This window comes from Girardinichthys multiradiatus, chromosome 18, assembly GCF_021462225.1.
Source record: "Girardinichthys multiradiatus isolate DD_20200921_A chromosome 18, DD_fGirMul_XY1, whole genome shotgun sequence".
NCBI lineage: Eukaryota > Metazoa > Chordata > Actinopteri > Cyprinodontiformes > Goodeidae > Girardinichthys > Girardinichthys multiradiatus.
Window position 1 is genome coordinate 3650134 of NC_061810.1, and position 24263 is coordinate 3674396.

Genomic DNA, 24263 nt, shown 5'->3' on the forward strand with positions numbered 1-24263 from the left:
GCAAGATGTGCACCAACAATTTGTCCTCTTTTGAACTCTGGTATGTCACACATAATGTTGTGTGCATTTCAATATTTTGAGCAAAACTGTTCTCTTACCCTGCTAATTGAACCTTCACACTCTGCTCTTACTGGTGCAATGTGCAATCAATGAAGACTGGCTACCAGGCTGGTCCAATTTAGCCATGAAACCTCCCACACTAAAATGACAGGTGTTTCAGTTTCATTGTCCAACCCCTTTATATCTATATAGATATAGATATATATATATGTATATATATATCTATATATATATATATATATATGCATGCATATATATGCCCCCAGTGCCTCCCCAGCACCCCCCCTAGCTCTGCCCCGAAGTACCGGCAAGAATTTAAAACTACTTTCACCCCTGCCTAAATGTGATGGTTCTGAAGCACACCAAACAATGCCAGTGGCTGGAGGTGGAGCTTCAAGCCACACCTCAAGGCATCAGTGAGTCAATTGAAATCCGACATGTTTCGTGCTGAGTAGAGTGAGCGTGGAGTGGAGCCATGCGGTGCTAGAACTATGAATGGAAAGGAGGCAAAAGGAAACAATCAACCAACATCCCAGGATCATGATAATGCAGGCCATACTGCACTGTACTCTAGAGATTATGCATAGGTAAACTGTTATTCCTCAAACCAGCAGCTTATGGTGCAATACAGAGAAAGTGCTTTCTAGCACAAAGTTAAAATCATAAAGTGAAAGCAAAAAAGCCAGAAATCTAACAATGAAGAGGAGGCCCGGATACAGGAGTGGATCAATACAGCAACAATGGTCAAGTCTGTTGTTTACACTCTTTTTCCAAGCAAAATTTAATATTTCTTTAAAACATAAACTTAACTAGATATTTTGACAGCAAGTACCCTGCAGCTGGGTTAATTAAACAACAATTTATGTAGACATTTTGTGTTTGTGCCTAAACTTTGTGAATAAACTTAAACAGACAAATGACTTATAGATGGTCACAAACTACAGGTGTTATCACCCAAGTTTTAAGCCTTGATAACTTCACAAGAAATCAAGCAGTAATAAACTAACACTAAATTGTTAACTTTTGAAGGATTTGATTAATGGACAACAAACAACATTGCTGCATTTGTTAAACAGAAAAGACTCCAAAAAAAGACTCCAAAGGCTTTAAAGTAGACCACAATTAACCACAGTACATTTCATGTAATTAAGCTTTGCCTTTTTTTGAAGAGATATACAAACTTAGAAGTAAAGTTGTTCTGATACTCAGGGGTCAAAGACCAGTTTAGACAACTATCTGCTGTTTGGCTCCAAGAAGAAAGGTTTCAGTGATTTATTGGTTAATGTGTAACTTATCTTGCTTTTACACAGTCTTGTAATAATGTTGTCAGTTGTTATTTTAATTAAAACCTTTAGCACAGTGAGCTGATTTTGAATTCTGCTTGATATATATCTAAGACACCACACACTAAAAAGAACAATAACAATCAGGAAAACCCAAATAACCCAAACACCTCTAATCTTAGTTTTTTCTGTTCTTACTTCTATTCTTAGTATTTATGTTCTTGTTTTCCTAAATAATATGATTCAAAACATCAGAAAACAACAAAGCAATAAATGGATGTGTGCCAATATTCTTGTACACACAGACAGTCAAAAATTTCCTTTTGTCACAACAGTAGTTATAGGACTGAATGAACTGTGACAAGTTGTTGGTCCCCCCGCCCCCAGCAAATACCCCCACAAAAATCTCTATCTGCTATCTTCTGGGAACACTAATAGAGCAGAGTAACGTGACCAATTGAATCATCCTGGCCCTGGAGCTTGACGCTGCACATAACAGTGGAGTACAGAGCAGCACGCTCAGTCACAGAGACGACCTCAGCAGAGAGATATTTTCCTCCACTTTTTCTTTTGGACTATTTTTGGGATTTTCAACCCCATTTTCCAAGGAATTAGTGCCACTCTCTTAATGTGCCGCAATCCTCTGTCTGCTTAACAAAGCTCAAAGCCAGTCTAACGGGAACAGGTGTAAGGGCTCCCATTTAGCCCCGAGTGCAGCTCTAGGTGAGTACAAACTTCAGTATGATGCTGTCCGGAGGTGAGGCACAGATACCCGGATGAAATGGGGTGATAATCTGTGATTGAATCAGTCATGGGGATTGGTTAGAGCCAAATAGTTTTTTGCAACAGCGCACAGATAAAATTATAAGAACTTTGCCTTGCATTTTATTATAGTTGTAAACTGAAAAGCACTGTAAGTATTTGTCAGAGTTAGACATAATGATAAATTCAGAGAAGGTATGCAATGAAGAATCAAGCGAGTCAAAGTTATCACTGGCCGGACTGTAAATATTCATCTTCATATTAATATAGATTATTAAACATCTTATGTTGCAATTCAGATCTGCTTGTGTCATGATAAAGTTAAAAGTGTAGCAGAGCAGCAGCTGCACTCTGCACAACCCCAAGGTAATGATCACATCTTTTTTTTTTATAAGCTGTTTTATTCAAGCAGAAATTAATTGTGAAAATACTAACATGACAATGTGCCATGACACAATAAGCTGTTAGAGATGGCGACAGTAAACATTATCCAGCAGTTTCCGTGAAAAGGGTTAGAGTGAGACTTATTCAAAGTCTACAGGGGGTCAGAATTTTTGGTTTGGCATTTTAATTTGTTGTATAATAGAATATGTGTTTCCACTGTCAAACATTTCAACATTTCATGATGTTCTTTTGTTGTTATAGATGCTAAATCCATGGTGCAACAAATTGCCTCCATGGCTGACCAAAAAAAACACAAAGACCCAGACTCACATTTACCAAAAAGATATCGATGATCTTCAAGACTTTTGGGACATTTTTCTCTGGACTCACGAGACAAAACTGAAATTTTTTGGAAGATGTGGGTCCTGCTACATCTACCATAAAACTAATATATTTTTCTTAAAATAACATAATTTAAGCCTGAGAAACAATACAGAGTCTTTGTACCTAAACGTTTGTTCAGGAAGTCTTTTATCCCAAATGCTATTGGTCGTCTTAATTTACTGAAGTTATGTGCCCACTGTAACAAAATGAACTGCTATTGTGACAATAATTCAAGTTTTTTGTTACCTGTGCCTGGTCCCTTTTAAAACTCAACTCAATTTGTCTTAAATGTCAGTCAGCCAAAGACAGTTATTTTACTCTAGTGGAAAATAAAGATGTATTCTATTTAATTCTATTCAACCCTTTCATACCGACATGGTTGTGGTACTGTGATGGTCTGGGCTTCTTGCTACTTCAGGAGTTGTATGGCCTGCTGTAATTGATAGAACCTTGGATTCTGCTCTTTACCAGAAAACCAGTCTTTACCATGCTCTTTACCACGTCCAGTCATTTAAAACTTTACGCTCAAGCATACTTGGATTACATAGCCATACAATGAGCTTAAGCACCCCAGCATGTCCACCTCTGAATGGCTAAATAAATTCCACAATAATTAGACTTAAATCCAATTGAGCTGCTGTGATATGACCTTAAAGAGACTGTATAAACTTTACAATACTTCCATGGACTGTGCTGTAAAAGACTCATTACCAGTTATCACAAACACTCGATGTCAGTTGTTCCTGTCAAGGAGGGCGCCACCAGTTTTTAAGTTTGCATGTTCTCCCCGTGCATGTGTCAGTTTTCTCCTGGTACTCGGGCTTCCTCCCACAGTCCACAGACTTGCCTGTTGGTCTCTCTAAATTGCCCTTAGGTGTGTGAATGAGTGTGTGCTTGGTTGTTTGTATGTTGCCCTGTGATGGACTAGGGTCCTGTCCAGGTCATCCCGCGCCTCCCGCCCATAGACTGCTGGAGATAGGCACCAGCTTCCCCGCAACACACTATGGAAGAAGCGGTATAAAAAATGACTGACTAACTGTCCACATTTTAAAACTGCGCTCTGAAGTAAAACGTTTTTTATGATTTTAACCATGTAAGTAAGATAAGCTAAAACAGGAAAAAAATGTTACGGACAATTCTTTTTCACAGCACTGTGTGTCGATGATGTAGTTGTCATCCTGTGGGCAAAGCTGAAAATCATGCTAATATTCTTTTTTCCATATGTGTTCTCATAGCTGGTTCCATCAGAACAGAGATCCAGTGGACTGGAAACTGAGCCATGTGACAATCTTGCTGAGTGTTATCCAAGTATTGTTTTTCTGAGAAGAGCTAATTTCCTCACCAAATCAACTCCTGATTCAACCTAATACTAAAACAAGTTTTAGCTTTGAAGAATATAAAAGCTTCTAGCCTTCTATTGATGAAGGTAGTTTTATTCATGGGATGGATAGATTTGTTATTTGTGAAGTGTCAAAAAAAACATGCAGGGAAAGCTCCCTGCAAGACGCATTCCTACTCTGCATGTCACTGTGTTGCTCAGACTGATTCCCAGCTGAGAGCCGCTCTAATCTCCTGGCAACAATATTGACATAGAAATAGAAACTCTGCAGAATGCAGAAGTCTAGCTGTCAGACTGTCAGGACTGCCGGCACATACATCTTTTACAGCTGCTTAAATCAAACATGTCTGTTCTGTAGATTCAATCTAACTTTAAGAATCTCAGAAACATGACTGTGGCCTGTTTATCCAGTTACATGAAAAGAAGCACCCCAGCCCTGTCTTTTTTATGTCTAAAACCACTCACATAGCTAGGTCTGGCAAAAAGAAAGTAGTTATGTGCCTTTATTACGATACCAGTAATAATAAAATATTCAACAAAAATTTTAAAATGCATGTGTTTAGTATCTTTAACATTTTGCACTTTTAGTTCACATCACATCAACCAACTATGAGAACATGAATAGCCTATCTAGGCTATGAACCTCAGAACAATTAAACAAGGAACTGTTTCAGTGTGTTGCTGATAAGTTACAATTATACATTATTTGCTCTTTGTAAATTAAAGTTAAAAAGTTGTGCTATTAACATTTATTTATTTATTTATTTTTTTCAGGGTCAATTTCATTTGCCCTGTTTGAGATCTGCCTGCAACCATGACGACCAAATCCAACAGCAGTGTTCTGGCTGGCAAAGCTTCCTCCTATCCTCTCTTGTCTTCTCCACATCGTCAACGTCTAGTCACCAAAGACGGACACTGTACACTTAATGCCCCTGTCTGCCCCTCAGATTCATGGCGTAGAAGCTGGGGCAGAGTCTGGCTGTTGGCACTTCAGGATTTGTGGGGACTGTTGGTGAGTCTGCGCTGGAGATGGGTACTCCTCGCCTTCTGTGCATCCTTCATTGCCCACTGGCTTTTGTTTGCCTGCTTGTGGTACTTGCTGGCCCATCTCAATGGAGACCTTGCTGTGAAAAATCATGATGACCCCCCACAGGATCACGTGGTTTGCGTGAAACATATTACAAGTTTCACTGCTGCTTTCTCCTTTTCTCTTGAGACACAGTTGACCATTGGCTATGGCACCATGTTCCCCAGTGGAGACTGTCCCAGTGCCATAGCACTGCTTGCTGTGCAAATGCTGCTGGGACTTATGCTGGAGGCCTTCATCACAGGTACTATTTCTGACTAAAACTTTACAACACAATCTATGCTAGATGTAGCTGACATATCTGCAGTGAGACTGTGGTCAGAAATGAGGCATGATACAATACCCTGAGAAAGAATTGCTCAGTTTTAAACTAATTATCCTACAGAATGTGTTTAAAATAAAAATAAATTAAGAAAATAATTTAAAGTGAGATCAGTCCACAGCCGGTACTGGTTATAAATCTACAGTAAAATATTATGTTTTTAATCAGGTATGCCTTTTGCATCATAGATAATTTTGTGAGAGATTGACTTGGTTTGATGACAGTCAGACCTACAGCATAGTGAGTCAGCATATTTCAGTATTTAAACTGCTTATAAATTACTTACATTGTGCCTAATAAAGGTTACAGTAAGAAAATAATACAGAATAGATTAATCTTTGGTTCTTAGGTAACAGAAAAATGAATAAACAGAAAGGAATAAATAAAATAAATATGATGAAATCATGACACATTTTCTTAAAACAATGTCATTTATGGCCTGGTGACCCCTCTGGGGTGTACTCCGTGTCTCGCCTAATGACCGCTGGGGAAGGGAACCAGTCCCCAACTGACCCTGCAAGGAAAACAAGGCGTGGACGGTGAATAGATGGATAATGTAAATTCTTTGGGTGCAAACATTTTATCCTACTTTCGTATCACAGTGCTTTCTAAAAGTATTCATTCTCTTTTAAAGTGCTTTGCATGTTTTAACATTACAACCACAAGCTTACTGGTATTTCAATCCTGTAAAGACTCACAATAAAAACACAAAGATGCCAATTAGAGAAGTTAAATAGCAGATGTTTATTTCTTTGGCGCTCAGACCCCGGAAGAAGACATGAATGCTATGAATGACATGAGCTTGAATGAATGATTTAGGATTAGGATTAGAGATGTCTTCCCCCCAAAAAAGGGCCGAGGCTGGGCCGAGGCTGAAATAAATGATATGGTAGTTCTGGTAGTTCTGATCTAACAAGTGGGGATAGATAAGATGGATCAAGTTGAATAGGTGAAGGACAGAGTTACAAAGGTGGACAGGGGATGAAGTTGAGCTGCGAAGGTACTGAGGAAAATGAGACAGCAGAGGCATGAGAATGATAGGTTGAGCCATGAAGGTGTTGAGGATGATGAATGAATTGTGCCATGAAGGCAGGAGAATGCTGAATGGATGCTGGTGAGTGAGCCTGCGAAGGCAAGAGAATGATAGATGAATCTACATAGGCAAGAGAATGAAGACACAGTCTGCGTAGGCATGAAATGATATATCATACAGCGATGAAGAATGTACTGAACCACGAAGGCATGAAAATGATGAATGGATGCAGGTGAGTGAGCCCACATAGGCATGAGAATGGAGAATGGGCCGCATAGGCATGAGAATGGAGAATGGGCCGCATAGGCATGAGAATGGAGAATGGGCCGTATAGGCATGCGTGTGGTGAGTGAGCCTGCGTAGGCATGAGCATAATTTAGACAGAAGGACGATGATGCAGCTGAACCTGATGAAGGGCAGAATGAAGAGATGACGAGGTGGTGAAAGAATGAATGAATGAGGATGACGGATGATAAGGTGTCTAAGATGGTAAATATGATTTAATGAAGGGCCATCCATCACCAGATAATGAAATAAGTTCTTACCCAAGAAGTAAGAGATCTTTGGGCAGCTAACACAAAGAAAAGTCTGGACAGACATAAGATAAGAAGGATGAAGATGACCAGTGGCCGAGTTGTTGAAGGGAAGTTGTTGAGACTCCTTGGGTGGCTGCAATAATGGCTGCCCCTATTCTAAATGAATGGCTAGAAAACTGACCAGGGGCAGGTTGCATTGGATTAGAGTCTGTGTAAAATATATGAGGAACCTGGAGGCAGACATAGGGCTCCTACTGGAGTGAGAAAGAAGGGCATGATGGGTGATGTTTGAGTGCGAATTTGAGCATGGCTTGAAATTAGCTGAATGGGTCATCGAGGCGAAAACAATAGACATGAAATGTGGGCCTTCCCTTTGGTACAGTGCCTTGCGAAAGTACTCGGCCCACTTGAACTGCCACATTTCAGGCTTCAAACATAAAGAAATAACATTCTAATTTTTTGTGAAGAATCAACAAGTGGGACACAATCGTGAAGTGTAATGAAATTTATTGGATATGTCAAACTTTTTTAACAAATAAAAAACTGAAAAGTGGGGCGTGTAATATTATTCGGCCCCCTTGCGTTAATACTTTGTAGCGCCTCCCTTTGCTGCAATTACAGCTTCAAGTCGCTTGTGGTATGTCTCTATCAGTTTTGCACATCGAGAAACTGAAATTCTTGCCCATTCTTCCTTGCAAAACAGCTTGAGCTCTTGTATTCTCTTCATCCTTCTTTCTCTCCTCCACTCTTTCCTCCTTTTCTCCCCTTCTGCCCCATCTCTCTTTTTTTTGAGCTTCTTTTTTCCTTTTTATTTCAGTCTCCGTGTCCGTAACAATTGAAATATTCCCAAAGAAGTTTATAATAAAGTTTCTTTTATAAATATCAAGCAGAGCTTTAAAGCAGTAGCTGTGATGCTCCGCTTGTGAAAGTAAATCTGTTGGGCAATTTCTTGGCACTCAGACAACAATTCTGAGCGCAACTCTGCCGGACAGGACACGGTTAAAAAAAAAAAAAACAGCTCGAGCTCAGTGAGGTTGGATGGGGAGCGTTCGTGAACAACAGTCGTCTGCTCTTTCCACAGATCCTCGATTGGATTCAGGTCTGGGCTTTGACTTGGCCATTCCAACACCTGGATACGTTTATTTGTGAACCATTCCATTGTAGATTTGGCTTTATGTTTTGGATTATTGTCTTGTTGGAAGATAAATCTCCATCCCAGGCTCAGGTCTCTTGCAGACTCCACACAGGTTTTCTTCCAGAATGGTCCTGTATTTAGCCCCATCCATCTTCCCATCAATTTTGACCATCTTCCCTGTCCCTGCTGACAAAAAGCAGGCCCAAACCATGATGCTGCCAGCACCATGTTTGACAATGGGGATGGTGTGTTCTGGGTGATGAGCTGTGTTGCTTTTACGCCAAACATATCGTTTTGCATTGTGGCCAAACAGTTCGATTTTGGTTTAATCTAACCAGAGCACCTTCTTCCACATGTTTGGTGTGTCTCCCAGGTGGCTTGTGTTAAACTTTAAGCAAGACTTTTTATGGATATCTTTGAGAAATGGCTTTCTTCTTGCCACTCTTCCATAAAGGCCAGATTTGTGCAGTGTACGACTGATCATTTTCCTATGGACAGACTCTCCCACCTCAGCTGTACAGGTGCTTCTCAAAATATTAGCATATTGTGATAAAGTTCATTATTTTCCACAATGTAATGATGAAAATTTAACATTCATATATTTTAGATTCATTGCACACTAACTGAAATATTTCAGGTCTTTTATTGTCTTAATACGGATGATTTTGGCATACAGCTCATGAAAACCCAAAATTCCTATCTCACAAAATTAGCATATAATTAAAAGGGTCTCTAAACAAGCTATGAACCTAATCATCTGAATCAACAAGTTAACTCTAAACACCTGCAAAAGATTCCTGAGGCCTTTAAAACTCCCAGCCTGGTTCATCACTCAAAACCACAATCATGGGTAAGACTGCCGACCTGACTGCTGTCCAGAAGGCCACTATTGACACCCTCAAGCAAGAGGGTAAGACACAGAAAGAAATTTCTGAACGAATAGGCTGTTCCCAGAGTGCTGTATCAAGGCACCTCAGTGGGAAGTCTGTGGGAAGGAAAAAGTGTGGCAGAAAACGCTGCACAACGAGAAGAGGTGACCGGACCCTGAGGAAGATTGTGGAGAAGGGCCGATTCCAGACCTTGGGGGACCTGCGGAAGCAGTGGACTGAGTCTGGAGTAGAAACATCCAGAGCCACCGCGCACAGGCGTGTGCAGGAAATGGGCTACAGGTGCCGCATTCCCCAGGTCACGCCACTTTTGAACCAGAAACAGCAGCAGAAGCGCCTGACCTGGGCTACAGAGAAGCAGCACTGGACTGTTGCTCAGTGGTCCAAAGTACTTTTTTCGGATGAAAGCAAATTCTGCATGTCATTCGGAAATCAAGGTGCCAAAGTCTGGAGGAAGACTGGGGAGAAGGAAATGCCAAAATGCCAGAAGTCCAGTGTCAAGTACCCACAGTCAGTGATGGTCCGGGGTGCCATGTCAGCTGCTGGTGTTGGTCCACTGTGTTTTATCAAGGGCAGGGTCAATGCAGCTAGCTATCAGGAGATTTTGGAGCACTTCATGCTTCCATCTGCTGAAAAGCTTTATGGAGATGAAGATTTCATTTTTCAGCACGACCTGGCACCTACTCACAGTGCCAAAACCACTGGTAAATGGTTTACTGACCATGGTATCACTGTGCTCAATTGGCCTGCCAACTCTCCTGACCTGAACCCCATAGAGAATCTGTGGGATATTGTGAAGAGAACGTTGAGAGACTCAAGACCCAACACTCTGGATGAGCTAAAGGCCGCTATCGAAGCATCCTGGGCCTCCATAAGACCTCAGCAGTGCCACAGGCTGATTGCCTCCATGCCACGCCGCATTGAAGCAGTAATTTCTGCCAAAGGATTCCCGACCAAGTATCGACTGCATAACTGTACATGATTATTTCCAGGTTGACGTTTTTTGCATTAAAAACACTTTTCTTTTTTTGGTCGGATGAAATATGCTAATTTTGTGAGATAGGAATTTTGGGTTTTCATGAGCTGTATGCCAAAATCATCCGTATTAAGACAATAAAAGACCTGAAATATTTCAGTTAGTGTGCAATGAATCTAAAATATATGAATGTTAAATTTTCATCATTACATTGTGGAAAATAATGAACTTTATCACAATATGCTAATATTTTGAGAAGGACCTGTATCTTTATGTTTGAAGCCTGAAATGTGGCAATAGGTTGACCAGTTCAAGGGGGCAGAGTACTTTCGCAAGGCACTGTATATTGAGATGGGGTTTGAAATTATCAGGATAGAACTTGAAGTCTGAGAACACTAAATATCTAGATGTAACGAAAGTTATTAGAGGAAATAAATACGCTTAACCTGGAACCCGTAGAGGGCTTGAGCATCATGGAGTTAGGATTAGATATGTCACCCCCCAAAAACTGAGGCCAAGGCCGAGCAAAAAGTGATATGAATGGAGGACAAGGGTGGGGAGGAAAAGGATGATAAGAGCCTGACAGGCAAAGAAGGGGAAGGACATGAATCTGGCCAAGGTCAAGGGAAAGGAAACATAACAAAGTGTTGAGTAAGAGCTAAGCTGAGCCTAACGAGTGAAGGAGAAAGATGAAGCAGACTGGCTGGAGACAGAATGGAATAAATTGCTTAGGCCGGAATGCGCCTGATGAGGCGTGGATAGGACATGATAAACCTGACTAGGCCTGGCAGATGTGGACGTGGGCGTTCCCGACAGGCAAAGGGAGAAAATAACTGATAGCTGACAAGCAAGAGGATGGGAACTTGGTAAACCTGACGAGGCGGGCAGAGAGAAAGACTTGGTCATGCCAGACAGGCAAGAACAGGAAGCAAGGATAAGTTTAAACTGAAAAAGCCAACCATCACCATTAATGCAGAAGTTCTTACCTAAGAGCTGATAGATCACTGAGCAGAGCACAGAATAGAGGTTAGGGCGGACATATGAAGAGAATGCTGAAGTCAACCAGCGGCTGAGTTGTTGAAGGGAAGCTGTGGAAACTCCTTGGGTAGCTGCAGAAGTGGCTGCCCCGATTCTGAATGAGGGACCTGAGAACTGACAAGGGGGAAGGTTGCATTGAGCTAAAGTTTGCCTCACAAATTTGAGGAAACGGGAGGCGATATTGGAAACTCCTTCTGGAGTAAGGAAAAGGGGCATGAAGGGTGAGCTGATTTGTGATGTTTGAGAAAAAAAGAGAACATGGCTTGGTAAGGAGAAAACATGCCATCGAGGCGAGCTATGGAAATTAAACATAGACCTTTACCTTTGATGTGTTTGAAGTAAAGTTTGAAATGGACTGGATAGAACTTGAGGTTTGAAAAGGCTGAATCTCTAGATGGCATGAATGAATTAAAAGGAGAAGTAAATTCACGCCTCAGCTCCTGCTCACGCCACTGAGGGTCTCGGCGACGCCTCAGCTCCTGCTCATGCCACTGAGGGTCTCGGTGATGCCACAGCTTCTGTTCCTAGTCTGCAGGGGTTCAGTGAGGGTCCTCGTTCTGGCCTCTGAGCCCTGCAACAAGGGGTTCGAGGAGGAGGCGCCGCCGGACCCTGTCTCTGAGGGTTCAAGGAGCAGTTTGTCATCGTTCTGGCTTCTGAACCCAGAGAAGAGGGGTTCGAGGAGGAAGCGCCGCCGGACCCTGTTCCTGAGGGGTTCAAGGAACAGTTTGTCCATGTTCTGGTCTCTGAACCCAGCTCCGAGAGTTCGCCTGGCTCTGCTTCAGCCTCCAAGGGTTCACCTGGCTCTGCTTCAGCCTCCGAGGGTTCGCCAGGCTCCATGCCTCCGGAGTTCCACAGAGTTTCTGGGGGGTCCTCTACTCTGCTCGGTCGGCCTCCTGACCAACCTGCAGGTTCCCGTTGCAGGCCGCCACGGTCTCTGCGCTTCTGTCGGCCTCCACGTCTTTGTCGCAGGTCTCCACGCCTTCGCCGTCAGCCGCCCAGAACTCTGTGGTGCAGGTCCTGTATCCTGCCTGAACTCTGTGCCTGCTCGAGACGACCTCATGGTCGCCCGCCTGAACTCTGTGCCTGCTCGGGACGACCTCCTGGTCACCCGCCTGAACTCTGTGCCTGCTCGGGACGACCTCCTGGTCGCCCGCCTGAACTTTGTTTTTGTTTTTGGCTCTTGTCCTGTAGTCATGCCACGCCTGTCTCGACCAGCCTGGCCAAGTCTGTTTTGCCCGTTCTGCCTGCCCATTCGTTATTTTGTTCCTGCCTCTTTTTAGAGTGAGTTTTTGTTTTTTTATTAAATTTGTTTTTTTTTTCACTTACCATCACGCTGCCTGCTCGTCTGCATTCTGGGGTTCTATCTCGCAAACCATAACAGTAAGAGCTACATCTGTGAAATATTGTCTGTTCATAAATTGTTTCATAAGAGTTTGTTATTCTGCTGTGGCAGTAATGCAGTTAATGCTCATATTGTGAAAACACCATGTCCGGAAAGGTGCTGTAAAACGATTGTCGCAAGCTGAACAGAGCAGCGCCGACCTGGTCTGCCGAGAGAAAGTGTACACCACAATTATAATAGGAAATGATGGTCAAGATGTATCGAAACAGTAAATGATCCTTATCGCCTGGATGATAAGGGAACAAGTTTGGTATAAATGTTCGAATGCGTAAATTAATATTTCGATATTCTATGGAGCTAACAGGTTGCTGTTATATTTTAACTAGTTTCAATATTATAAGCTAAGTAAAGTCACAGGCAATTGTAATATTATGTGTTGCATTATTTAGTTTAATGCTACAGAGAAAATAAAGAAGGCAATATTTACAAGTTTAATAAATATACGTTGTAAAACAGGTTAATAGCAGTCAAGGGAAAAATTGTCAACGATGAAAGGGGGTTGTAATAATTTAAGGTAACTAATTAATCATTTATGGTAAATGATAAGGCAAAAAGAATTAGAGTTACTTAGGTCCTACGTTCTGTATATTCTTAGCTCTAATGATGTGTTCACATGCAAGGTTTTGTCAACAAAGGATTGTGAACCATCCGTTCGAGAGGCCATCTTTTGGACCGGGACTAGAGACCATAAAACTGAAACAAGTCAACCGAGAGAACGACGTCGCCGTAAAATAAAGAGATACCATTCCAATTATTAAGGAGACTGGGGCGGGAAGCCAGCAGCTTGAGTTTGCTGGGCAGGAGTGCTGGAAGAAAGGAAGACAAGAACAAAGAGCGCTTTGATGGCCGACTGAGCCGCAGGAATCAGAGGTGGCTTGTGTCATGATAAAATTTCAGTTGCGAGAATAAACCAGTCTAGCAGACTCCTGATTGAGTGAGGGTGGATGCAGCTTGGCAGAGAAGGATTTTTTATATGATAGAAAATCGGGAAGCCATGTTTGAAATGTAGGTCGACGATGAGGGACGGAAGGGATCGAGTTTTTTCTATGGGGTTTAAGAGCAGAAGACGTTTTTGGAGCCTGAGTGAGATGTTAGAATGTGTGGGAGTATATGATCTACCTGAGCAGCAGAGCAGAGACGAGGAAGTGCTGACGTGGCAGAGTTGGAAGCGAACTCCCGAAGAAGCTGAGTAATGGATGACATTGAGTGCTGGAGAGAATCCATGAACGGAATGAACAAAGCAGGGAGGATTGAGGGACAACCGGAGTAGAAGAAGACGTGGAAGCCTGGGGTGCCAGATGATCGCTCGGAAGAGAAGCTGCTGCCGGAGAGAGCTGGGTGATGTGGCGGCAGGAGCCAGGTTACAGGCAGGTGTATCTCATTGATGCTTAGAAGGAGAGTCGAAGCTCGGCGGGAGAGCAGGGAGATCCATGGTTGCAGGTCCTTAAAAGCGAAGCTTTGGAGGGTGATTGGCTGAGGAGGAATGCAGACTTGACGCTGATTGGTTGGAGCAGAGACGCATGATGGAGTCATACTACGGAGCTGGTGGTGGAGGTGAGTCTTCCAGATTGAATTTTCGTCAAAACTCCATATCATTGGGATTTTATGTGACAGACTAAAACTAAGTAGTGTATCATTGTGAAATAAAAGAAAATGAAACATGGTTTTCTTTTTCTTTTTTACAAATGAAATTGTGAAGAACTACCTTTTGGTGCAATTATTGTCTTTTCTCAATCAGCTTTTCTTTGAGCTCTAAAGACTGATGTCAGATGGACACCATCTGCACACAAATTTTGAAGTCTCAGATTAGTTGAAGTCTTTAACTGAGCCATTCTAACATTTCAATATGCTTTGATGTAAACCATTCTATTGTAGCTATGGCTGTTTGTTTAGGTATGTTGTTATGCTGGAAGGTGAATATCTGCCCCAGCCAGTCAGTCAGAAAGTTTGTGCTGTATTTAGTTCCATACATCCTTTTAACTCTGACCAGTTTTCCTGTCCTTGCTAAAAAAATATTCACATAATGTTGTCACCACTGTTGAAGCCGTCTCTGCTTCCCCGGGTCCGTTGATTTGGGTACAGGTTTCAAAGAGTGAAGTAAACACAAGTACAATCTACTTTATGTTCGCCTCTGCAGAGTGAGAGATGGAGACTCCAGCCAAGTATCTGCGAGCCCAACTCTGATCAACTCTTGCTTCCAGCTAGTCTCAAGTCTCAAGGGTGTGTTCAACATATACATATATACATATATCATGGCACACATGTATAACATAACATAACAGTCCAAATAAGGAATACTTCCGATTGTAACATGCAACTCATCCTCCCCTGTCTCTGGCCTTCCTTGTCCTCTTCTAATTTATGACCTTGCACTCTCTATGCTCCTCACTCCCTCGGCCCTTTCTATGCTTCACACATTGCAGTTACACACATAGATAAGACATATTACATACATAGATATTTTATATTCTACAGTTCCCCCTTTTGAACTCTTATAAAAGAGTTCACAAACTAAAATGTCCTTCTAAAGATAAGTAGAAATAATGCAAAAATATTACTGTACCACCTGTTAAAGAGAAAATCATTAAACAACATGCATGCATCATATTATGCGTCCATGAATTCACACTCTGAGTCCTCATCTTGGTCATAGTCAATTTGCAACAGTGGCATCGTCATCTTTGGATCCTTCTGCTCAATTGCAGAGGTGATGAGGCGCACCATCAGAGAACGAATGCATGGGACACAACAACATCCACAGGTTACCATTATAGCTACAAATACTGCAATAGAAATCATTAAAGACATTATCAAACCCTTCCAGTGTCCAAATATCCCTGACATCCACTCCTCCAGGGGATTATCAATTCCAGAATGTTCATGCATGGTGGCGGAGAGGGTTTTAAGTCCCTCTAATGCCTTGACACTGAACCGTCCGGTGCAGTGTTATTGGGAATAAAAGTACAACACATATATCCAAACATGGCACACACGCCACCCTTTTCAGCTAACATATCCAAAGCCATCCTATTTTGAACTACCATGAGAGAAGTTGGGGCCAATTGTTCAGATAAACCTTCTACAGCCTCTCGAGTTAGATTTGCCAGCCGCAAAACATTATAATGAATATAATTAATCCGGTCTACGTTTTTATTGGGAGTTACTGGGAACAAGGCAGCTATAATAGGGATGTTTTCAAATCTAGCTGATATTTGATCTGCAAGTTTATACTCATTCGGGACTCCTCGCGGAACTCCAATTGCCTCTATATAGGTGGGGGAACCCTGACTCAGGTCAAAAGTGGTTGAAGTGCTTCTTCTCATAATATGTCTTCTCCTCCTGTGAGTGAGTGCCAGCGCCTTATCTTGTTGATATGTCACAGAGGTAATATTAGGACCAATTAAAATCAACGGGGCCTGCAATCTAACCATTGCACATACTCCTATGGTGTTATCTGGTATATTAGTGAGAAGTCTATCTCCTCCGCAGTAATAATATAATCCTGATCGTGCCCAGAGTCCAATCACTTTCCCAGACGTGGTGGTATTACACCAGTCCAAGGAAATTTGTCCTACATTCACCTTTGGGATGTTTGAGGTGAACTCAAAACAAAAATATGTCCCATTCAGCCTCTGAGGAGTGAATGGTCCTGTCTTAGTATTGTTTGGAATGGGAGGAAAGATGCTAGCTAGCGTGGTACAGTTGGCTGGGGTGGCTTCTTTAGTTAGTTGTAACATGCAACTGTACCCCCAAGCATCTTCTGGATATAAAGGGGCTGGGTCAGTGGTTAAGTGTGGCCTTGCAGATGCACATGTAATGCAGTCAGATCTACTTTGTTCCTTTGCGGTTTGTGTCATCCATTGCAACCAAAGATTATCATCTGCATAACCTGTGGCCATCTGGATTATTTCTAGAGGCTGCAGGGTGGAGTAATCTACTTTCATCACCCCTTCTAGTTGATCTTCTGGTTCTGGAACTGTAGGAGTGCTGGTGGCCTGCACCTGGGGAGTTGGTTTATTTAAATTGACTTTGATTAGTACCTGGGGGTCGGTCCCTGTTACCTCTACCCCTAAAGTGAAATACATCACCTCGTCCCACTTGTGAGAGGTGCGATGCAAACCTTCTTGTAACGATTTTATAGACAAAAATAGTGTATTGACACCCCCCACTGTGCTCTGCGTTAATGCCCGTACTAGGTTGATTTGTTTGGCTTTTTCTTTATTCCGTAAATTTATATATGTCAGGGTGGGTGTCCACATACCCGTATAGCCCACTGCGTGACCCCAATTTACGCAAAGCTCGTTTCCCCCATATAAACTCATAGTCCTGCCTGCAGCGCATTGGGTGGACACGTCAACATTGGCACACAAATACACATTATACCCCAACCATGCAATCGGATTCTTCCCACACTTTATAACATCACACAGGTCAAACCGAAAAGTGGTAGTTGCTCCTAACGTGTAATTTAATTCTAATACCCCATAACGCTTAAGGCATACGTCTTTGGATGGAGTTACCTTAGACCTTTTGGACACCTTCCCGGAGTGGTTTTTAGAACATATCTGGAATGGATGTTCACAAAAATACCATAAGATAAACGTAACAATGAATACTGAGATTAACACTCCACCTATGATAAAACTCCTAGAGAGTCTAATTTCCTTTCTTTGGGTACTCATCATTTTTTTTTTTTTTTTACTTGTAAAACTTAAAACATAAACATAGAAAGTTAAATCATAACCTGAAAAAGATACAAAAAATCAAAATGTAGTGTAAAATATAAAATGTTCGCCAAACGGTGTCTTCTGGGGTGGGAGAGAAGCTCCACCACTTCGAGTGAGAGAAACTCAATCCGTCCCGCCTCTCCTTCTGCTGTTCTTTCTCCTCTTCAGCTCCCAGGTGTAGACTGACCTGGAGCCTTGCGTTCTCACACCTGGGGATTATTCTGCCCCTTCAGTGGTGTGAGAAATCTGATCTTCAGCTCTCAGGTGTAGACTGACCTAGAGCTAATTTCTCTCACCCAGGGATTATTCTGCCCCTTCTTGGGTGAGAGAAGTGAGATTGCCTTCTCCTGTGTTTTCGCTCAGATCCTCCTGGACCCGAGAAAGGGATCGTTGAGGTGGTTCTGTTCCTGCACACTGGCTCCAGTAATACCAAGTAGTGCCTTTGCCCTTCAGCCTGACTGCATGGGTTGTCCTCTCTGTGACCTGTAATGGACCGGTCCACCTTGGCTCTGACCACTTTCTTTTGATGACTTTCAGGAGGACCCACTTGGCTTCTAATGTGTTAGTTCCAACCCTGGTCTCTGGTTCTGCTGAGATCTGTTTGGAGAAAGCTGTAACAAGACTGTGGAGAGATCTGTAATAATCACGATGAGACATAGATTGTTCACACTCAGTGAGAAACGATAACCTTGTTTGTGGACCTGGGAATGGCCTCCCTGTTTGCAGCTCATGTGGGGTCAAACCATGTTTCTGATTTACATAACTCCGTACAGACATCAGAGCTAATGGCAAGGCCGTAACCCAATTCATTTTGGACTGTGCACAGATCTTAGCCAATTTGGTCTTAAAGGTTCGATTCATTCTTTCAACCTTCCCCTGTGACTGTGGATGATACACAGTGCCAAATGAGTGTTTTAGTCCCAAAAATCTTTCCACTTCCTTGAGTTCCTCGTTTTTGAAATGTGTTCCGTTGTCAGACCTTATTTTAGCTGGAAAACCATGTCTAGGGATATAATGATTTATCAAACACTTTACCACAGATTTGCTGTCTTCCTCTTTTGTAGGCCACGCCTCCGGCCATCCAGTAAATGCATCCACACACACCAACAGATATCTGAATCCATTCACTCTCTCAGTCATGTCTGTATAATTAATGATAACCTCTTTTCCTGCTTTTGGGTCTATTGGGAACTTTCCAGGTGCTGGCTTCAAGGTTGGTCTGGTATTGAACTGCCTGCACATCTCACATGAATTAATCAAATGCACTGCCATTGGTTTCAAAAAAGGATGCCACCAGTGTTCAAGATTTTTCAACATTTGCATTGTTCCCACATGTCCTACTCCATGCGCTTCTTCTAGAGCTACTTTGGTAAGATCTGGTGGCAAGATGAGAGGTCCATCTGGGCTTCTCCAGAGACCATTCTGATCTTGTGAGCCCCCTCGTGCCTTCCAAACTGATTTTTCCTCAGGAGAGGTCCCCTTTTGTAGTTTCATTACTTCTTGCAGGGTGGGTTCTGGTGTCCACCCTGCTTCTGAACACAGCATTATGTGCCTGGGCTGATATCCTGCACACTGTTTAGCTGCCTGGTCAGCTGCCTGGTTCCCTTGTGCTACTCTGGTGTTACTGCTGTCATGTCCTCTGCATTTAATGACGGCTACTTCTTGAGGGAGCAACAAAGCTTCAGCCAGCCTTTTCATTTCCTGTTCATGCTTAATGGGTTTCTGTCCTGTTGTCCTGAACCCTGTTCTCAACCATTGCTTTAGTTCAACGTGCACTGCACTTGTGACATATGCCGAGTCTGTGTAAATATTTACTTTCTGTCCTTCTCCTAATTGTAAAGCAGCTATTACAGCCAAAACGTCTGCTCTCTGCGCTGATTGTGCGTCTGTCAGTTCTTCTGCCTGTACAGTGACAAAATCTGTCCCTGTGTCTTCCACAACCGCGTATGCTGCCTTAAGTCCTTCTGTGTCATGTCTGGAGCAGCACCCGTCTTTGCAGATCTGGTCTGATTTTTTCATTAAACTCCACTTTTTCTGCGCAGACATGTGGTTCTTCTGATGTCATTCTGTCTGCCATGTTTATTCCCTCATGTGTGTATGTGATGTTTGGGGCCTCCAGCACCTTACTCAGCCTCTGTTGTCTCAGTGGTGAGAGTGTGAAAGCCTGAGAGTTCACAAAGGCCACCACGCCATGTGATGTTAATATGTTAAGAGGGTGTCCCATCACTACATGAGCTGTTTTTTGGATTATTTTAGCCATCCCTGCTGCATGTCGGGTGCACTCATGATGTCTTTGTTCCATGTTGTCCAGCATTAATTACACTTATGTACACGAGGACTGTCCTAACCCCCCCTTTTTTCTGGAACAGCACACCATTTGCTGTGTGTGCTGTTACAGAAACATCCAGCTGAAATGGCAACGTGTAATCTGGATGTGCCAAATGTGTAGTTGCGAGAGGCTGGTTTTTAAGTGAATGAACGCTTCTTCAGCTTCTCTGGTCCATTCAAGCGGGGCAGTGAGATTTCTCATGCCCTGTTTTTTGACAAGCTCTCTAAGGGGTGCAGTGAGGTCGGTGTAGCCGGGCACAAAAGATCTGCTATACCCTGTGAGTCCTAGGAAAGACAACATGTCCTTAACCAGGAGCGGTTTTGGGTGAGACAAAACTGCAGATTGGTGAGCTGGGGACATCCCCGTGCCAGGCTGGGAAACAACTCTGCCCAAAAAGTCAACCTGGCGTCTGCAGATCTGGAGTTTGGGTTTGCTAACCTTGTAGCCTTTTTTAGCCAAATGTGACAGGACAATTGCTGTTGCCTCAAGGCATTCAGCCACCGTGGGCGTTGCAAGAAGGATGTCATCCACGTACTGAATCAGAGTGGTGTTTGGTGGTAATAAGCAATCTTGGAGAGAGTCTTTTAGAACCTGATTGAAAATCCCTGGAGAAAGCGCGAATCCCTGCGGCAAACGAGTGTATCTATACCTATGAGATTTATAGGTAAATGCAAAAATGTCCCTGCATTCCTCAGCTAAAGGAAGGCACAAAAATGCGTTGGCCAGATCAATGCAGGTAAACCAGCAATAGTCAGGGTTCAGATTTGTCAGAGCCACACAGGGATTGGGCACGGGAACGGTAGGGGTGGCCAAAGCTGCATTTATGGCCCGTAAATCATGTGCCATGCGCCATTTACCTGTCCCTTTTTTCTCCACCGGCAGAATAGGTGTGTTCCATGAAGAGGAATGTGCAGACTCTAAAACACCTGAGTTCCAGAGGCCTTCCACTGTATCTTTAATACCTAGTTCTGCTGCTGGCTTGTGAGGGTATTGGAGCTTCCATATTGGTTGGTCGGTGGTCAACTGAAAAGTAATGGGGGAACATTTAATCAGACCTACATCCGTGGGCCCCTCTGCCCAGAGAGTGGAAGGCATTTTGTCCTCAACAGCAGCTGCCAGTGGATGGTCTGTTTTTTCCCTGCCATGGTGTCTGTCTAACTGAACATGCTCCAGTGTGCCCACATCTGTGGAGCGGTTGAATATGCGACAAGTGTTACCTGAGGGTGAATAAAAAAGGTTAGGGGTTGCCAAAGGCTGCCAATCCTGTAGATTCAGGGAGCGTTTCAACACACCTCCAAGTTCGCGTGCTTCATGACCTGGGTGCAGAGCCAACATGAGGCACGCCATCAGACGTCATCCTAAACCACATTACTGCTCTCTAGTCAAATGAACCTCAGCCACCACTCCTTCTGGTGCTACATAAATGTCTGTGGTAGCAATGTCCCAGTGTGTACCCTCTAACTCGTCAGCAAAGCTTTCCTGGTAGCATTCACAATTATTTCTATCATAAAACAAGGTGACATGCGGGGGGGTCAGGAGGAGATACATAGGGCGCCAGAGTGGAGACCCAGGATTTCCACCGATGGAAAGTCGAGAGAATGCCTCTGTGCGCGGTGGATTCAGGTTGCAGCAAAACCCAGTATATATCAGCTATTGAGTCCTGCAGTGGCTGGAGGAGGTATTGTCCATGTGAAAAAGAAGTGTTATTGTCACAAAATAACTGAATGCCATTGGGCAGGTGAACCTGCAGTCCATTAGTCCCAAATAAAATGGTTGCTCCCAGTTTTATTAACATGTCTCTACCCAGTAAATTTACTGGTGTGTCAGTGGAGACTAGATAACTGTGATTCAGTATTTGTCCACCAATTTCAGTCTTTAAAGGCTTGGTATATGGCAGGACCTGCTTTGCCCCCGAGAACCCCATGACAGTTGTAGTCCTGGTGGAGAGTGTGTTTGGAGGAGCCTGTTTGATGGTTGAACATGTGACCCCGGTGTCCACCAGAAAAGAAAGGCTATTTCCGGACACAGTCACAGACAGCAGGGGGTCCACAGTCCCGCTGTCTTCTGGGTTCGGTGGGGACCGTCAGTGGTGCTCAGGCCAGCGACTAGGCTCGTCCCAGGCCGGTAATTGGAGTTGTGGTCCATATGCACCGCATGCTGGGCCACCTTTGCCTCTGTATGGACGGGCCGGAGGAGCCATGGCGGGACCATAACACCCATACCCTCCGGGTGGACCATTCTTATGGGGGCAATCTCGGGACCAGTGTCCAGGCTCATTGCAGTAATAACACACATCAGCATTACCCAGCCTCCTCTGTGGTCCTCTCTGAAATCCCCTTGCTCTTGGCCCTCCTCGTCTCCCAAAACGACCAGCATGTCCCTGATATGGGACCGAGGCCTGATGCCACTGTCCTGCAGTTTCTTGATTTCCAGGAAATGGAGGAGCCTGAGGGGACTGAGACACTGCACCTTCATACATAATTTTAGATGATCTACCCTCCATCTTTTATTACCCGACCTTCAGTTTAGCTTCTGCTAATTGCATTTTCAGGAGCTGAGTTTGTAGTGTTTTTAATTCACTCTCCTCATCTTGTTTTGCCTCTTTGAGTTTAGATAAATGATGTATCAGGTGGCGATCCCATACTGCAATTTCCGATCCAGGCAGATCTGGATTATCCTCAATGTTAGTTTTAACCTGCAGCGGTAACCCTCGTAGGACAGCATCCCGGAACCAGTCCTTTTGGGGACCAGCTCCGTCTGGATTAGTTCCTGTCTGTGTTTGCCACACGGATTTGCACTGATCTAAATATTCTCTAGGATTTGTGTTTGCGTTCCACTCAAATTTTGGAATGGTACGTCCTCTGGATACTGGATACATTTGTCTAAGAGCTGTGCCTATTTGAGTGGAATATTCAGTAAGTAGGACCTCATCTGGTACTGTTGTTGTACCTGCAGCAAGCTCTATGTCCCTACAGCTGTGTGGCTTCATGCATCGTCCAGCAATGGCCCGATAGTCACCTAGAGCTAACGTGTTACCTGCTGTCAGGGAGTCTAGAGTCTGTAACTATATAGACGCTCCTTCTGAGATGGGAGGCAATTTGTCACACAAAGTGGTAAGATCTCCCAGTGCAAAAGGTTTGTATCTATTTGCTCCAAATTGTTGTTGGAACAGTGGACCCATATAAGAAGATTTGGACTGAATTCGGGGTCTCATGTTATAGCCATGTCCAGCAGGGGGAGGCATAGCCTCAGGTACTAGTGGCATTGGGGTTGAGGCAGATAACATAGCTTCCTCATTTTCAATTGGTGTCTGATTCTGTACTGTAATAGGTGGTACCAGCATATGATAAGTTACTGCAGTCGGTGGTTCGTCTTTTATCCATCTCCCTGACACTGACATATTAACTGAGCCCTTAGTTACATCTGGTTTCAGAGGTGTGACCAATTCCATATCAGTAGGTGAATGGGAAATATATGGGGTGGAACACTTTATTGGGCCAGAAACTGGCCGCAGTTTGTCCCGTAATACCCGGTCAGCAAATGGATCAGTTTGTGGGGCCTGTGATATGAATGATCCTCCAATTGACAATACAGACCCATCAGTGGAATGTGAGGAGAGAAGAGAAGTAGGGGCCGAGCATGGGGGTTCAGGAGGAGCCTGAGCAGTTCCTGGCCGTAAATCACACACTCGGACTTCTCCCCCAGTTACTTTCATTGTAGGATATAAACCAGTAAGAGGAGAGGTGGGGGCCTTGTGGTGTGATAAAATGGGCTGATTTGCTAGAAGGTCATATGATGGTGGCATTTCAACTGTACTGCTATCTTTAATCTGTTTACTCTTCCAGTCTCTGTTCTCAGTCATCGCATGATCACTACTCTGCCACAAAAATCTCATTTGTAACCAAAACTTTTCATCTTTTTCTGCTTTATTTGCCAGGTCCTTCCATTTTCCTCTGCTCAACCAACTGCTGTCTTTACACATTTTTTCAGCCAAATCTCTTTCTTTCCTTTCATTTTTTTCCTTCAAACTAAACCACTTGCCTAGACTCTCTTTATCTGTCTTGCTTTTCCCATCTTTTGACAATTCTTCATTTATTTTACAATCCATCCGTTTAACCAACTTCTGTTCCTCTTTGTATTCAAATGTTTTCTTAATAGCAGTTTTCATTATTAACAGTTGAGTTTCTATCATCTTCCATACAACATTCTGCTCTTTTGCACTGATATCCATTTCTCTATTAAATTCACTTTCCATCTTATAACCAAGACTATCCTTTTTTTTTTAAAGATATAGTTGTAATGCGTTATCTCAGTCACTCACTCATTCAATTCTGACCAACTTTCAAGACACCAGAACACAGTCAACCCCCAGAAGCCTGTTTTTAGTGGCCTGTGTGTGTGTGTGTCTCACAGCTCATGGACTTAAACTATAAATCTTGTCTAATGTTTGCCGGAGTGTTGTGTGTCCAGCTTATGCACTTTTCTAACCCTAACAAGTCTGTTGTTGGTTATTTCTCCAACTTAACAGCTCATTCTTTTACTCCTAACAAGTCTGTTTGTTGGTTATTTGTCCAACACA

At 43.2% G+C, this 24263-nt stretch overlaps 1 protein-coding gene across 1 annotated transcript in view; it reads left to right on the forward strand.

Moving 5' to 3' along the window:
* Positions 1-1774: 1774 nt before the first annotated feature.
* The window catches only part of kcnj13 (potassium inwardly rectifying channel subfamily J member 13), a 44638-nt gene continuing 22149 nt past the window's right edge, over positions 1775-24263 (forward strand). The window contains exons 1-2 of the mRNA XM_047392154.1: positions 1775-2066; positions 4987-5543. Of these exons, the coding sequence (XP_047248110.1) occupies positions 5027-5543 (517 nt within the window). The 5' untranslated portion in view covers positions 1775-2066; positions 4987-5026. The remainder of the gene's footprint in view (positions 2067-4986; positions 5544-24263) is intronic.